This window comes from Grampus griseus (assembly GCF_964374135.1).
Source record: "Grampus griseus genome assembly, chromosome: 12".
Taxonomy (NCBI): domain Eukaryota; kingdom Metazoa; phylum Chordata; class Mammalia; order Artiodactyla; family Delphinidae; genus Grampus; species Grampus griseus.
The window spans coordinates 16,996,418-17,014,628 of NC_139006.1; the positions used below are offsets into that span (position 1 = coordinate 16,996,418).

The window sequence follows — 18,211 nt, forward strand, 5'->3', positions numbered from 1 at the left end:
CAAAATTTCATTCTTTTTTTTAATGCCTGAGTGGTATTCCATTGTTGAATACTACATAAAGGGAACATACCTCAACATAATAAAGGCCATATATGACAAACCTACAGCTAACATCATACTCAATGGTGAAAAGCTGAAAGCATTTCCTCTGAAATCAGGAACAAGACAAGGATGCCCACTCTCACCACTTTTATTCAACATAGTTTTGGAAGTCCTAGCCACAGCAATCAGAGAAGAAAAAGAAATAAAAGGAACTCAAATTGGAAAGGAAGATGTGAACCACATAATTCTTTACGTGGGACTTGTCCTGTGCTTTGTAGGATGTTGAGCAGCATCCCTGGCCATTCTATCCACTGGATGCCAGTAACACTACCCCCAAAATGTCTCCAGACATTGCCAAATGTCCCTTGGAGGACAAAAATCCATCCCCCACCCCCCACTGAGAAGCACTGTTCTACCTGAACCCCAAACTGGGTTATGATTCAAAGTTACCTAAGGTGGTGGTTTATTCCACATATGAATGTCATCTATTTTTGAAGCTAGCCGTTTGAATTTGGGGTTATGGCCAAAAGGACTAATAGATAATACTTAGACTTGACGACAATCAGCCACTATTAAGTTCATTCTTTGGGTTTCAATCTAAGACACTATAACTCCTTGATTCAATGAAGAACCAAGTCAACTTACAGCTACTCACCAGCCTGAGCTTTCTGCACAGCTGTCTACAACTAGACCACATAACTGGGCAAAGTTATTTAATGCTTCTTGAAAGCATACCCTCTGCCTTCCCTGCTTGTGCACATCCAGCTTTTCAGATGCCTGCAACAACAGCTGTTCAAGAATCCTGGCCTAATCCATTCTCCACATGTGTTGAGTCCAGAAGATTTGTTAGTCTGCAAACCAAAACAGGATGCAGGAGCATCAGGATGGAACCCAGAGGCTGTAACTGTGGAATGTGTGGGAATTATGTGGTTATGCCCATACCACACATTTATAAAAATGGAGAGATGAACCAAAGACCAGTGCTTCTGAGACCTCTTCCAGGACTTCTCTCCTTTCAGAAGGCTTGTGCAATTTAATTTTCTTTCTCTTCATCATCCTATGTTTATTGAACATTTCTCTTAATCCATTAGTCGGAAAACTCCACGATAACTCCTCACCAGAGTACCTAAAGTTAAAACAGTACCTGGCCCACAATAGGCATGGAATATTTGCTGAAGGGAGATCATGGTTGTGTTTACATATAATGCATACAATATTCATTAGCATTAGGGTCACATCTCTGCTCTTCTTCCACTGCTTAAACTCATCTCATTGTGTTTATCTCACACCATCCTGTGAGTTAGATTATCTATTCTTATCCTCAAGACAAAAAAAAAAAAGTTGTGATTAGAAAATAATAGTAATATCAAATTCCAGGGCTTCCCTGGTGGCGCATTGGTTAAGAATCCGCCTGCCAATGCAGGGGACACGGGTTCGAGCCCTGGTCTGGGAAGATCCCACATGCCGCGGAGCAACTAAGCCCATGCACCAACACTGCTTAGCCTGTGCTCTGGAGCCCGCGAGCCACAACTACTGAGCCTGCAAACCACAACTACTGAAGCCCGCATGCCTAGAGCCCATGTTCCACAATAAGAGAAGCCACCGTAATGAAAAGCCCGTGCACCGCAAGGAAGAGTAGCCCCCGCTCACCGCAACTGGACAAAGCCCGTGCGCAGCAACAAAGACCCAACTCAGCCAAAAAAAATTTTTTTCCAATAATAATAGGAGCTACTATTATTGAGGGCTTACTATGGGGCAGGCACACCACACTCTTCTGTAAATTATCGCATTTGTCCTTAGCCAGACAGTAAATATTTAGCTTTGCACGTCATATATGTTTTGTTGAATATTCTTCATGCTATCCCTTCTCTCCTTTTTCTTCTTTACAACCCTTTAAAAATGTAAAAATCATTTTTAAGTAACAGGCTATACAAAAGCAAATCATGGGCTACGGGTAGATACACATTATCTCCATTTTGCAGATGAGATTAAAACTGCAGCGTAAGGAAACATCTAACATATTCCTATTTTACTTATTGTAGATCTAGTGCAGCTGAAAGTAAGCTCCATAAAGACAGGAAATTTCGTCTTCTTGGCTCACTGCTCCTTTTCCAGTGCCTGGAGCAGTGTGTGGAACATAGTAGATGCTCAATAAATATTTGCTGAATAAAGGAATGCATAAATAAGTGAACTTGGCCAAAGTTATGCTAGATGACTTGACTACTGATTGCCTCAGGAAGGTTGTGGCTGCATACCTCTAGTCACTAGATTTTGCTGCCTCCCCTGATATTAATCAGCGCTGGGAAGAAGCGAATCTCTTCCAGAGAGGGAGACACCAAATCAAGGAAATTTGGAAGGACAGAAGACACCTGCCCTCACTCAAGATGGCGACAAGGCAGCGTGCCCTTTCCGGTCACATGACCTGCCCGTCGCCGAAGGGCGCCTCCTCGCGCGTGCGTGCTGCGCCGCGGCTGTGAGGCGCTGAGGGGAGAGGCGCCGCAGCCAGCACCACCGTGGGGACCCGTTAGAGCGGAAGCGCCGCCGCCGCCGCCGCCTTCGCTGTCCCCGGCCACTAGGTTCCCGGCAGGTGGGAGGCGGGAGCCATGTCGAAGCGGCTCCGGAGCAGCGAGGTGTGCGCTGACTGCAGCGGGCCGGGTGAGTCGCACCAGCCGGGCCCGCTCCCTTCAGCTCTCCTGGCCGGGACCCCTGTCCCGGGGCCGCCCCCTCGGGCCGGGCGGGTTCCGGCTGTCGAGCTCTGCACCCTATGTCTGGGGTCGGGACGAGGAGGAATCTCGGCGGCCTTGGGGCGGGACCGTCCCGGGCCTGTCTGAGCCGGAGCGGGCAGGGGGTCGCCGCCCTCCCGTCCCTTCCTTCCCTCTCGTCCCTTCTGTCCCAGGCCGGGCGGTGAAACGGCGGGGTCGGGCCCTATTTCCCAACAGGAAGGGGCTTGGGCAATCTACAGGAAGGCCAGTTACAGAAGTGAAATCCGAGCGTCCTCCCGGCTGCGGCCCCCAGAGGCTGCAGGTGTCAGCCCCCTCCCCACAGCTACCCAGACTCCCGCCCCAGGAGGGGGCCCTGGGGCCCTGCCCGGAGTGGGTGACACTCGCCGCTTCCCTCCACTGAGACTCGCCAGAGGACCCCCATGGATGAGTTCCCCGCTCCTGACATCCCTACTCCCACTCCACCGCGGAGAATCTCCAGGATGTCGGGGTCTTGCAAATGCGACCAGCACTTAGGAGGCAATGCCGGTTTCAAGTTCTGAGATCTGAACGAGCTGAGTTCAAACTAGATTTTGCCTCTCGGTGACCTTGGGCTAGTGACTTCATTTGGCCGAGTCTTGATTTCCTCATTTTTCCGATGAGGATAATTGGGAGTACAGTGCTCAGGGGTAGGGAAGATTCAATGAATATTCTTAGACTCATCTCATTTAAGGCGGTTTTTTTCCTTTTTTTCTTTTTTGTACTGTGTGCAGAACCTTTACAGCCCCTTAAAGCTATAGTTGAATTTCTAAATCATACATTAATTACACCTTACAAAACAACCACACACCAAATCACGGGCAAGTATACCCATTTGTGCATTCAGGCAGTATAGGCATATGGGAGCATTGAAAGGCCAAAACCATTCCTCCCATGCATAGTTTTCAGATTTAGAGTTCAGATCCATCTTAGCGGTTGGAACTGGGTTGACAGGTCTCTATGCTGTTTTCAGTGTTTGGATTTATCTGCTTTGAATTTGAAGTTGTAAGATGGCTTCTTTGGCACAATAGCATCCAATAAACGATCTTAACGAAATGAGCACCAGTGTTTTTGCAACTGTTCGGAACTTCATCTTGTCACATGGAAGTGGAGACTGATTTTAAATAGTATCGTGATAACTCAAACCTTATGTGGTTATTTCACGGCCTGTATATTGTAAGTGGGGTTACCAGTGTCCTTTGAAGATAGGGAGATGGGTGGAGGAGTTTAAAAAGAAGTGTTTCAGAAACCAAGTTAGTGTGTTATACGAGCTCCATTGTATTCTCTAAAAATGTTATTTGTTCCACTTCCTTATTTTCTTGCCTGTTTTCAGTTGAACTTTCTGTGATGTTTGATTCACATGAATTTAGATTCAAACTTCCTGTTGAAATGCATTTTCTTTGCTTCTCAGTGGATGGTATGGGGCAAAGGAAAACTGCATCTCCATTGCCACACTAAATACTCAACTAAATAATAAATACAGTCTTGCACTTCTCAGGCGTTTTGTGCATTTCAGAACATTTTCTCTTCCATTGTTACCTTTTTAGTTGTTGTCTCATGCCTCATCTACAGAGACTTGAGTCACTTCCTTCCTGTTTTGAATATAATTAGGCTACCTTGAAATGTTCTGAACTTGAGCAGCTGGGAATTTGTGCTGCCTTTTCTGCAAAGCCCTAGTAAAAGAGTTACCTTTAGGGTTGGGGATCCCTTTGAGATTCTTTTTTTTTTTTTTAATTAATTTATTTATTTTTGGCTGTATTGGGTCTTCGTTACTGCATGCGGGCTTCCTGTAGTTGCAGTGAGCGGGGGCTACTCTTCATTGCGGTGCTCAGGCTTCTCATTGCGGTGGCTTCTCTTGTACGGAGCATGGGCCCTAGGGGCGTGGGCTTCAGTAGTTGCGGCACGTGGGCTCAGTAGTTGTGGTTCGTGGGCTCTAGAGCGCAGGCTCAGTAGTAGTGGCGCACAGGCTTAGTTGCTCCGTGGCATGTGGGATCTTCCCAGACCAGGGATCGAACCTGTGTCCCCTGCATTGACAGGTGGATTCTTAACCACTGTGCCACCAGGGAAGTGACCCTTTTGAGATTCTGATGAATGCTCAGGCCTTCTTCCCAGAAAATGCACACGTGCTTAACTCTTTCATACAGAATTTATGTTAAGATTCCTCAGAGGAGTTATAGACATTTCTGAAGCCCATTGGTTGTGTTCCTAGAACTCAGGTTAAGCAGCCCTGGAATAAAACGTTCAGATAAACTGGAAGGGGTTCACCCACTCTCAGTCGTACAAACTCGATTTGGATTTTACTGTGTTGTTAACATTCTGATGTTCTCTCCATGGGATTCTGATTCACGATGTTAAGGTGATTAATATAGAGCCTTGCTTAGTGTGTGTTAAATCCTTGTTGTCTTGTTCCTGTTTAATTTCCTCCAAGAAGATTGTGAATCCTCTGAATGATAAGTGAAAAGCAAAGGTAATCTTCAAAACGAACAGTCTTTTTGTGTGTGTGTCATTAGTCGTAGTACCATACTGCAAAAAGCAAAGTTGTTATGTATCTTTGCAGAGATCCTTCATCTTGGTGTTTCCAAACTTTATTTTTTAGAATGGCTTAGTAGTACTGACATAGTTGTACTTCATTGAATAATTTTGTTTCTGTTTTATTTCATGGCAAACATTTGACTAACAATGATCAAATCTTAGTATTCAATAAATAGTTTACCTTTTTTTTTTAAAGTGAATCTAGTTCATATCCTACTCTGAGTTCAACTACCTGAAAACTCCACTGAGATTTTTCACTGTAGTAAGACAGTGTTTATGTGAAACATTCAATGTTTCATGTATTAGCCAACAAAAACTTTCTCTAGTGGCCATGAATTTCAGTGGGCTCTTGAAAATATTTGAATGGTACTTAAAATAATTTGGAAATATTACTATATGCAAGGAACTTCACTTACTGTTTATATCCTCACCACCCTGAGATGTGTTGTTCTTCCCATTTGATCCATGATGAGGACCCTCAGAGAAATAACTTGCCTGAGATCATTATGCAAGAAGTGGCAGAGTTGAGGTTCAAACCCTGGACTGCTTATCTCCAGAGCCAACCCTCTTAACCACTGCACTCTTTGACTCCCAGTTTGTCTTTGATTGAAATCCCATAACTTTTCATTATATGGTTGGAAGGGGTTTGAATAAACTGTTAGAAATGGTAAAGATGGTGTACATGCATTTTAGAGATTTTTGTGGGCATTGAAGAATTTTTAAATATACCCCTTAAGCCAGGCAGCTTGAGCGGCACCTATTGTCACCCCATTGTGAGTCTGATGAAATGTAGAAGGTCTGTCTTTATTTTGAGTTTCTAAATATTCAGTTTACTTTCCCAGTGTGAGTTATTCTTACTGCTTACCAAGTGTGAATTATTCCTTGTTTCAAAGGATGTCTAATGAAGCTCTGTGGGACTTCACAGGAAAAAAAGTATTGTGCACACACCAAAAGTATTACTCCCTTGTATTTTACATCTTTGCTTCTGTGAAGCCGCTGTTTTTACAGCTTCTGTCCTTTCAGATCAGTGGCGAGATCGGACTCAACAGTTTATTTAAAATACCTAATGGGTATGATAGCACAGGAGGTCAGGTTTCCCAGTCTGTGTTCAGAACCATAGCAGCTGAGCAGTTGTATAGTTGTGTCACTTGCAGCTTTCTGCTAAGCCCAGTGGCATGTAGATGTGTAGCAGTTGTAGGGTAGCTGTCTTTTCACCACTCACTTCACATAATGCTGTGTGGATTGTTCACTGACACAGTTATGTTATCTTGCTACTTGTGGAGATGGATTCGAAATGATTCAGGTGAATCCTCTCAGTTTGCTTCTCTTACGTTGATTGAAAGAGCACACATCTGAGTTGGTAGATCTCATTAGGGTATCAGACAAACTCGCCAGCTTGATATGTTGACTAGCATACTAAAACAACAGAAATGTCTTGTTTTTCTGAAAAACCAAACCGCAGTCATCTTTTGCCATCTGGCGGAATAGCAACCACCTGGTATCCTTGCCACTGATTTCATTCTCCTTTCCAGATCCTTCCTGGGCATCAGTAAATAGGGGAACTTTTATATGTGACGAGTGCTGCAGTGTCCACCGGAGTCTAGGGCGCCATATCTCTCAAGTAAGGCATCTTAAACACACACCATGGCCTCCAACATTGCTTCAGGTAAAGAATAAGAATTCTGCTCATGGTTTGTAATTTAAGTTTTTAGGGCTCACTGTTTTAGCATTAAAATTATACTTCTTAAATCTTACAGAAATGTTTGACTCATAATTGAGCAGAGGTGCCATGCTTATTGATGCTATATATAATTATTGAATTCATCATTTAAGATTTTTTTCCCTCCTAATGTAAATCTTGTCCCAAAATCTGAACTATAGGTGGACAGTCGTTAGAATTTCCTGCTCATGTTTCACTGCTGACTTTCTAGATGTCACCAGAAATTGTTTTTAAACCGTCTGTCTTTCCCACATACCGTGATGAATGTTTCTGAAAGTGACTGCTTTAGAAACTTCATGAAGTTGTCCGCTTTGATAGAAGCATGGACTGGGATTCCTCAGAAATTTCTGAAACATCTGATTTAAGTTCTCTTAAAGTTCTTGTAACCTGTTAGAGACAATTAAGTTCTGTTTTGATTGAATGCCTAACACCCTGCTAAGTGTTCAGGGGGCCCTTTGTTTTATTTGGGGGTCCATTGTCATGTCACCGGTACTTCTATTTCAGGGTACACATTCTTCGAGTTCTGCTGGAACTCAGACTTACGCATGTGTTTCGCCTTCATTTGTTTTGAGTACATATTTTACTAAATCTGTGCCAGCTGCACAACATGTCCTTAAAACTTGCCTATGTGTACCAAAGGATCAGAACAAGTGAGTGTGGATCTTTGATGTGACAATATCTTCACTGACGTAAAAAACAGATGGGGCCATGTCAGGAGTCATGCTTTGAAATGAAATTGGGAGACATGGTTTATTAATAACTTTTGCTCAGAAGTTTCTAACAGCTCATTCTCATGTGAACATGGATGTTTACTGCTGTCAGATTATACAGAGTACTCATTATATTATAGGATCTGAATAAAGTTCAGAGATGAGTAGTTTAAAATGCCAGATTTGACCCTAAAACAATTCCCAGAGTATGGCACGTGAACCACCAGTGGTACTCAAGGTAGATGTAGGTAATACTCAAATATTTATTTAAATGGTTGCCTAAAACTGTAACTAGCACATCAAATTATAATTGCTAGTGAAAGTTTTAGAAAGTAAGTGGATTTAAAGAAAAATATTAAGAACCTTGAAAACAGAATTTGGATGCTCAGACTTGGGAAATACTGTCCTAAAGTGTCAAAGTACTCTTTCTTCATCATCTATGAGAAAATGTAATCAAACCCATTTAAGTACCTGCTGGTCAAACCTGAATCCTGCGTACAGGTTCATCTTTCTCATTCTAAAACAGAAGATAATGATGTGTGTGATATCCCAGTCATGCTAGTGTTTGTAATAGGGCTTTGTTTTCCCAGTTCAGTCACTGATTCCCACTGGATGTTTGCAGAAAGAAATTTAAATATGATTTTATGCTGCTTGGTTTTAGATGGTTGAAACCTTGTATAATAATGGTGCTAATTCTATATGGGAGCATTCTTTGCTGGACCCTGCCTCTCTTATCAGTGGAAAACGCAAGGCTAATCCACAGGATAAAGTACAGTGAGTGAAATGTTTATAAATACTCTTATTTCTTCGTAACCCCTGGGGCCCGCTGAAAGGAGTGCAGCTGTTTTTGACCAGCCCCTACAGGGGCAGTATGTGAGGTGGTCACCCAGTTTTGCATTGACCTCTTTGCTATTAGGAATGCAGAACAAAGCCAGGCATGGGACCATCTCTTTTGCATGGTTACCCAGCACAATTCAGTGGTTTCTCCGGTTTAAGACTAAGGCTTGGTGGCTTTTGATGTAATCACATTTGAGCTTTGGCACTCAAACAGTAGGCAGTCAGACCAGAAATCTTGGTTCTGGGCTCCAGTCTGCCTGATGCCTCACTTATAAGATGGGATGAAGAGCTGCTTCCTCGCAAGGTTGCTAGGTCAATTAAGAAAATTACACAGAGCAGAAAAATGCTATAAAAAGCAGGTATTCTGCAGTCCTGGCCATTATAATGACTAATGTATGTTTTCAGACTTCAGGCCTGACAACACACTGCTGAAACTTACTTCAGTATTGTTCATTCTGTTCTTGAGTGGGGGATGTGGGTCACTTCCTCTTCTTTTTACAGTCTGAAGAATGGGGAATGTCATATCTGAACTGCAAGTGAACTGTTTTCTTTTTTTTTTTTTGAACCAGTCCTAATAAAGCAGAATTCATCAGAGCAAAGTATCAGATGTTAGCATTTGTCCACCGCTTGCCCTGCCGGGATGACGATAGTGTGACTGCCAAAGATCTTAGTAAGGTGGGTCACACCTTTTAAAATCCCTGAAATTGCTGGATGAAGCAGCATATCGGCTGATTTGAAAAAAACTTAGAAAGAAAAGAAAAACAAAAACTCCTTTCTGTACACTAAATAATTAGTAACAGCTTTTTTTGCAGTTGGTTTCTTCTTTCATCTTACTTCAAATGGCAATCATTCATGTTAGTGGAGGTATAAGGAGCAGCGGAACAAATAAGTATCCAGAAAACTATTTGTGTTTTTCAGATATGGTTCTAAAATTGTATTTCTGTAAGTTTTTGTTTAGCTTTGAAATAAGAGCCATCTCAGAGTTTGTTTCTAGGAGGGACTAGAAGGTTTGTGGGACTTCTGCAGGCTTCTAGGTTGCATGCTGAGTGGGATCTTCAGGAAGCAGGGTGTGACTCGAAGCTGTAGTACACAGGATGGTTTATTAAACTTGCGAAATGAGTAGATGGTTTTCTTTATGTGGGCCTTTACATGTTTTTGAGAGATGCCACGAAAATACATATCCTTATTTTCAAAGCACTGCTTTCGGCAAATGCTCACACAGATCGTAGGCACTCGTAATTCAGAATTTTAAACTTTGCATGGAAATGTATATGATTGTTACTTCCATTTATTAATAAGACTTGGTATGTGTTTTTTACCACAATTTTTAAAAATATAATTAAAAAATAAGACTTGGATACAGATGTTAGTGTAGATTTCTCCATTGCTATGATAAGAGTTATTGCATTTTGGACAATTCTAGGTTAGACTTGAAGGAAGGCAGCTCTTCTGAATGTATAAAGGCATTTCTGTAGTGGTACAGAATTTGGTATAGCACAGGCCTATTTCCCACCCTGAAAGACTTCATTAAATCATTGTATACAAGGCCAAGAATAGTGTTGAGGAGAGGGTGTGATATAAGGCAGAATCCTGTGACTTGCACGGTATAGGATATGAAGCTCTAAAGCCCTAGGTTCAATAATAACAACAAATAACAACATCAACAATAATAATAGCAGCTGTATTCTTTGAGCATTTCCTGTGTACCAGGCTCCATGCTTTGTTATATCATTGAGTCCTTATAGTAACCCTGTGAATAGGTGGCATTATTATCACCATTTTAGAGATAAGGAAACTGAGGTTCAGATTGCTAAAGAACTTCCTCAAGTTCACACAGCTTGAGGGGTGTATGGTTTGAAATTCAGACTTCAGAGCCATGCTCAGCCACCTCTTCACACTCCCTCTCACTCAAGGTCTGGTTGTGCCACTTAGATCATGCATTTGGGCAGGTCAGCCTTCCCAGCCCTAGTTTCCTGTCAGGAAAATGGGCCTGACCCTGCCTTAGAGCCCGGGGATGGTGGTGACCAGCAAGGGAGAGACTGCTTCATCCACCTTACTGAGCTAAATAAAGATGATGTAGTACTACTATAATGTGTATTAAAATAGTCTGCCAGCTGCTCTGCTACGTCATTCTTTACATTTTTAACAAATATTCTTTCTTGTGTGTGTATTTTTCAGCAACTCCATTCAAGCGTGAGAACAGGGAATCTTGAAACCTGTTTGAGGCTATTATCATTAGGAGCACAAGCCAACTTTTTTCACCCTGTAAGAAAGCATGAATTGATTCAGATATTAAATTGAAACTAAATGGGTTGCATTCGTGTAGCCTTTCGTTTATTTAATTTTGCTTCTTTTTGTATACTTTTTATTAATGATTCTTAGGAGAAAGGAAACACCCCACTCCATGTTGCCTCTAAAGCAGGGCAGATTTTACAGGCGGAATTACTGGCAGTATATGGAGCAGACCCAGGCACACAAGATGCGAGTGGGAAAACTCCTGTTGATTATGCAAGGTAAGAGACTAGATTCTTGTCACCTCTCTCTGTTTGGGATTATTTCTGTTGTGTATGATTCATTGTTAAGTGGCTAAATTGTGTATGATTAACATTTAACCCCTTCAGAGGTTTGCATGCTATTATTTTGCAGATGAAGGTATTTCAAACGCATATGATCTTAGAGCCAGCTAAAGTCAGGGAGGGTAGAACCATTAACCATTGTGCTTAGCTTCCAGTCTTTCATTTCTTTTTATCCTTTAAACGCAGTGGTATTTGAGCCATAGTTGGAGTACAGATCAAGTATGAAGAATTGCAGAACCCACTTCTCAGTTTTTTAATAGTTTTATTCATTGCTTGAACTTAGAAACAAATCTATATAGATAGATATGTGGTTAAACAAGTATAGTAAAATGTTAATTGCAGGATTTAGGTAGTGGACATCTGGGTGCTTGCTATAAAATTCTTTAACTTTTTGTTTCAAAATTTTGGCTGTGAAGTGCTGGAAAATAAATAAATACATCCATAGATTAGGCTTGAATATCATTTAAATGACAGAAGATGGATCATCTTTCCTTCTTTTTCCAAATTAACTTTTTCCAAATTAACTGCAAAGAATTATAGTCTGCAGAGGATAAAATGACAAGTGACAACTTGAAAATGGCAAGTGAAATGAACTCTGCCCTCCTAGAATTCATTCTCTCAGGGAGGAGGAGGTTCATAAATGCATGTAAGAGTTAAATGAGGCAAGATAATGTAGAACTCATTACCAAAATTGATACATATATAGGATTTCTTCACTGTGGCCCAGATCATTAAGAAATGTCTTTAGTTGGTCTTTGAAGAGTAGATTGGATTTGGGTGTGTGAAGATGAGCTAAGGTGTTCCAGGTGAGAAGAAGGGTGTGGGTCAAGTTCAGGAAGGAGGGATGGACAGGGATGTTCGGCACAGCAGGAGACATAATTGGATAGAGCAGAGTGTGTCTGGGAATAAGAGCTAAGGTATTGAGGAATACAGTATTTCATCAGGTCTAACACTCTACTGTTTATATGGGTCATCATTATTTCATATACCATTAAAAAGGAAAAGACTCAACCAATTAAATGATGATGTACTATCAACTGTACTATCAACTTCCTGATTTCACAGATGTTAAAAAATGAGAAAAAAAGATGTGCATCACAGAAATCAAAGATGTGTGGGTAGGTTGGAGAATATTTTTGTAGTATGTTGTATGTGGGAAGAGAAACTGGCAGAAACTAGACTTCATCTTTTAAGGGGAACAGAGCCCTCAGTAAATGATACTTATCACTTATCTTGGAATTTCCTCTTGTACCTTGCACATAATAGTCTCTCAGGGTAATGATTTATTTATATGCCTTGTTACTTAAAGGATTTCAAGCAGCTTAAATATTTGTTTCAAAGGCAAAATTAATATTTTCTGTGATGGAAATTAAAGACAAGGAGGTGTGAGCTGTGCATTAGGTTGGTCTGTCTCTCCCTGAATCAAAGACCTTGAAGTGATTACTGAACTCTAATCCAGAAGTCAGGCTGGCTGCATGAGAAGCATCTAGGGGAAGGACCTTTTTCAAAATATTAATGTCCACACTACTCCTGTTTTTATTGATTCAGAATTTCCAAGGGTGGGTCCTGGACATCTGTATATTTTTTTAAGCATGCTAGTTAATTTTTGAGAACCTCTACCCTTGACCATTTATTAATTTTATTTTCTACCTCATTAGATGAAGTTATTCTTTGTCCCTCTCATAAGTCCTTGAATTCCTTATTAAGTACTCTGTCTTATAAATTAATAAAGGAAAGGCGATAGTTGAGATTGTGAAAACAGTTTTTATAAAGGTGGGAATCGAAGTAGACCTTGACAGTTTACCTCACACAAAAAGGTTGATTATTCTAAAAAGTCACGTTTGATAAATGACTCAGGTATCTCAGGGGACGTCTCTGTACCTTTCTATTCCAGCTCCAGTGGCCAGCGAGCAATATAAATGGTACTTTGTTTTCTCTTGGTAGGCAAGGAGGGCACCATGAGCTGGCAGAACGCCTCGTAGAAATACAGTATGAGCTGACTGACAGACTAGCCTTCTATCTGTGTGGCAGGAAACCAGGTGAGTTGAAAGGACAGCAGCCTCTCCACACCTCCAGCCAGTCAGTCTCTGGAAAAACAAATTGGGACACTATCATGTATGATCTCTGCTTTAACGTATCCTTGAGAAAATTGCAAATAAGGATTTCTATTTGCAATGATAGCTACAGCATTTTTTGTTATATGTGAAATATGTAACATCGGTCAAATCTTGAATTTTAGTTTTTAAAATTTTAGCTCTACAGTAGTGACTGTTTCAGGAATCAAAGAGCATAATTGAACTCAAACTGAACGTGCGCAACGGTTCTTGTGATTAATGGGAGTAGGAATGGAAGAGCAAAGGATTAACTTTTGTAGTTATTTGCAGAATTCTGCTATCTAAGGAATGGGAAAAAGTAAAAAAGTGAACTTTACCATTAACCAGCTTTGCTCATGAGGTAGAACTGGGGTCAGCAAACTGTGGTCCATGGGCCAGATAAGCCTATCACCTGTTTTTTTTCAAATAAAGTTTTATTGCAAGATACCCATGCCCATTCATTTACATATTATCTACGGCTGCTTTCACACTACAGCAGCAGAGTTAAGTAGGTTGAGTAGTTGCAACAGAGACCATACGGCCACAAAGCCCAGAATATTTACAATCAGGCCCTTTGCAGAAAAAGTTTGCCAACCCTTGATATAGAATATCCACATACATGTATACAGTGGTTCTCCACCCTGGTTGTACAACAGAGTTAAGAGCCCTTGGTATGGTTCCAGTTCCCAGTGAGATGGAATAAGCACACCCCCACCCTGTCTCTTCTGCTGAACACAATTATAAACTATGGACCAAATACGTGGAGTAGCTATCTGAGGACTGTAGCAGGTAGATTAGGGAACTCAAAGTACCATCAAGCTGGTGGTGAGTGTCCCCTTTATTTTGCTTCTGATATGGCATCCAGGACAGCCTAAAACCTGGAACTGCATAGCAGGTGCAAAGAAACCTTCTCTGTGGTCTGAGGAGCAGGAAATGGGATTCCTACAGGACAAAGAATAGGGGAATTCCCCTGGGTTTTTTTTCTCTTCCTTTTTTCCCCACCCTAGTCCCTAGGCAATCCTATGGCTTCAGTAGTGGCAACAGCAGTGGCAGCACAGGTGCCTAAATCTCTGACCAAGAGCCTGAAGGGAATCCTGATTGCTTTTGTTTTTCTCTTTATTCTCTCACCACTTGGCCCTGGAGACAGAACCTCACCTGGTCAGGTACCTGCTAGAACAAAATATTAACATTCTCCATAGAGTTTAAGGAATATTCAGAGTCTCCACAACATAATATGCAAAATGTCAGGGATACCACCCTAATTACTCCACATGTGAAGAACCAGGAAAATCCCAAAGACTTGCATGGAAAAGGGTAGTTAACAGATGCCAACCCTAGATGACTCAGATGTTGGAATTATCAGATAAAGATTTTAAAACAGATAGTAACATCATGCTCTAAGAAGTAAGTGTGAACGTTCTTGAAACAAATCTAATATAGACAGTCTCCGCAGAGAAATAGAAGATATAGAAAAGAACAGAACAGAAATGTTAGAATTAAAAAATCCAATAACTAAAATTTTAAAACTCACTGGTTGGGCTTAATAGCAGATGGAGATGGCAAAGAAAAGAGTGCATTGAAAATAGATCACTAAAAATAATCCAGTTTGAGCAACAGAGAGAAAAAAGAGTAGGAGGAAAAGAAACCGAGCAGAGCCTTAGGGACCTATGGGACAAAATCAAAACATTTGTATCATCGCACTCCCAGAAAGAGATCATAAAGAATGTGATGCAGGGGCTTCCCTGGTGGCACAGTGGTTGAGAGTCCGCCTGCCGATGCAGGGGACACGGGTTCGTGCCCCGGTCCGGGAAGATCCCACATGCCGTGGAGCGGCTGCACCCGTGAGCCATGGCCGCTGAGCCTGCGCGTCCGGAGCCTGTGCTCCGCAACGGGAGAGGCCACGACAGTGAGAGGCCCGCGTAACACACACACACACACAAAAAGCAAGCTAGAGTGGCTATATTAATATCAAGCAAAGTAGACTTCAGAGCAGAGGAAATTAGCAGGGATAGAGAGGGACACAACACGATAAAAGGGTCAACTCACTAAAAAAACATAACAATTCTAAATGGGTACACACCCAGCAATAGAGCTGCAAAATATAGGATGCAAACTTTGATAGAACTGAAAGGAGAAAAGGTCAAATCCACAATTATTGTTGGAGACTCAACAGTCTTCATTTAGTTAATAGATAGAACTAGAGGTAGAAAATCAGCAAGGATATTGAACTGAAACCATCAACCAACTGCATCCGGTTGACATTTATAGCATCCTCTCCCTAACAACATCAGAACATATGTTCCTTTCGAGTACACAGTCAAACATTCCAAGATAGACCATATTCTGGGTCATAAAACAAACCTTAGCAACTCTAAAATAATTAAAATCCTAGAAAGTATATTCTCTGACCATAATGGAATTAAGCTAGAAATAAATAATCAAAATATAAGTGGAAAATACCCAAATGCTTGGAAATTAAACAGCATACTTCTAAATAATCCATGGGTCTAAGAGGAAGTCTTAAGGGAAATTAGAAAATATTTTCAGATGAACAAAAATGAAAAGACAGCAAATCAAAATTTGTGGGATGGAGCTAAAGCAAGGCTTACAGGAAATTTTATAGCATTAAATTATTATGTTAGAAAAGAAGAAAGGTCTCAAATCCTAATTTAAGCTTCCCAACCCTCAAGAAACTAGAAAAAGATGAGCAAAATAAACCCAAAGCAAGCAGAAATTAAGAAATAATAAAGAGTAGAAATCAATGAAATTGAGAAAGGAGAACAGTAGAGAGAAATCAATGAAACCAAAAGCTGATTCTTTGTAGAGATTAATGAAATTGGTAAATGTCTAGACATACTGACAAAGAAAAAAGGAAAGAATACACATAGGAAGATGTCACTAAAAAACCCACAGACATTAAAGGGTAATGCAAAATATAAATAACTGTACATATAAATTGGACAACTTAGATAAAATGAACCAATTCTTTGAAAGCCACAAACTACCAACACCTATCCAAGAAGAAAGAGATAATGTAAATATATAATCCTACATTTTAAAGAACTTGAATTTGTACTTAAAAACATTCCATTAAAGAAAACCCTAGCCCAGATGATGGCACTAGTAAATACTGTGAACCAGCTGAAGTGGTATTGCCATACAGCAATACAATCAGTGTGGCTTATGACTCACATGGCTTGCTAGCTTTGCAGTTATAATTCTTTACAGATATTTTTAAGTATTCGGAATTCACATTTCAATTTTTGCACATAAAATGAGACTATCCTACCAAACATTCGAAGAAGAAATAACATCCGTTTTATGTGATATTTTTTAGAAAATAGAAAGGTAGGGGGGACTTGAGCACATGGGGAGGGGGAAGGGTAAGCTGGGACGAAGTGAGAGAGAGGCAAATGTAAAATAGATAGCTAGTGGGAAGCAGCCATATAGCACAGGGAGATCAGCTCGGTGCTTTGTGACCACCTAGAGGGGTGAGATAGGGAGGGTGGGAGGAAACGCAAGAGGGAGGAGATACGGGGATATATGTATATGTATAACTGATTCACTTTGTTATAAAGCAGAAACTAGCGCACCATGTAAAGCAATTATACTCCAGTAAAGATGTTTAAAAAAAAACAGTAAAAAAAAAAAAAAGGTGGGGGGAAATGCTTCTCAAGTAATTTTATGAGGCCAGCATTACCCCAATACCAAACCCAGCAAAGATGGCACCAAAAAATATCCCTCACTAACAGGGACACCAAAATTCTCAACAAATTATAAGCAGATTGAATCCAACAATATGTAAAAAGGAAAATGTAATATACCAAGTGGGGTTTCCAGATATATGACTGATATTTGAAAATCAGTTAATGTGATTCATCACATTAACAGACTAAAAAAGAAAGCTGTACAATCTTACCTGTTGATGCAGAAAAAGCATTTATAAAATTCAGCATCCCTTTGTGATTAAAGAAAAAAGAAAAACCTTAGCAAACTAGGAATAGAAGGGACTTCCTTAATCCGATAAAGAGTATCTATTGAAAAGCCACAGTTAACATCATCCTTAATGATGAGAGATTGAATGCTTTTGCCTGAAAGTCAGAAACAAGGCTAGAATGTCCACTGTCACCACTTCTATTCAACATTGCACTGGAAATCCTAATCAGTGCCATAAGGCAAGAAAACCAAATAAAAGGCACACTGATTAAAAAGGAAGAAATACAACTGCCTGTATTCATAATGAAATGATTTCCATGTAGAAAATCCCAAGGAATCCATAATAAAGTTTCTAGAACTAATGAATGAGTTTAGCAAGGTTGCAGAATGCAAGATGAACAACCCCAAATCAATCATATTTCTGTAGACTAACAGTGGACAATTAGAACCTGAAACTAGAAAAATAATAACATTTATAATAGCTCCAAAGTAAATACTTAGGTATAAATCTAACAAAATATATGTGGAATCTATATGCCAAAAATTACAAAATGCTGATGAACGAAATCAAGGAAAGCCTGAAAAAGGGTTTCTACTATGTTTATGGATTGAAATACTCAATATAGTTAACATGACAATTCTCCACAAATTAATTTGTAAATTTAATGCAATTAAAGGATTTGCTTATTGACATGGACATCCTGGTTCTAAATTTTGCATGGAAAAACAAAGGAACTAGAATAGCCAAGACAGTTTTGCAAAAGAACAGTAGTAACATAGGAGGAATCACACCACCCAATTTTAAGACTTGCTGTAAAGCTCTGCTGTACTCAAGACAGTGGTTATGGTGAAGAGGTGGACATACAGATCAATGAAACTGTATAGAGAATCCAGAAATAGACGCACACAAATACATTCAATTGACTTTTTTTTTTTTTTTTTTGCGGTACACGGGCCTCTCACTGCTGTGGCCTCTCCCGTTGCAGAGCACAGGCTCTGGATGCACAGCCTTAGTGGCCATGGCTTA

The 18,211-nt window shown here is 40.5% G+C and overlaps 1 protein-coding gene across 4 annotated transcripts in view; it reads left to right on the forward strand.

Annotated features, from left to right (window-relative positions):
* The first annotated feature begins 2,529 nt into the window (after positions 1-2,529).
* GIT2 (GIT ArfGAP 2) overlaps positions 2,530-18,211 on the forward strand; it is a 46,948-nt gene continuing 31,266 nt past the window's right edge. For all 4 annotated transcript variants that reach the window (XM_082667476.1, XM_082667478.1, XM_082667477.1 and 1 more), the window contains exons 1-7: positions 2,530-2,697; positions 6,845-6,978; positions 8,404-8,516; positions 9,149-9,254; positions 10,758-10,844; positions 10,962-11,092; positions 13,100-13,194. In XM_082667476.1, coding sequence (XP_082523602.1) covers positions 2,646-2,697; positions 6,845-6,978; positions 8,404-8,516; positions 9,149-9,254; positions 10,758-10,844; positions 10,962-11,092; positions 13,100-13,194 — 718 coding nt within the window. In that variant the 5' untranslated portion in view covers positions 2,530-2,645. The remainder of the gene's footprint in view (positions 2,698-6,844; positions 6,979-8,403; positions 8,517-9,148; positions 9,255-10,757; positions 10,845-10,961; positions 11,093-13,099; positions 13,195-18,211) is intronic.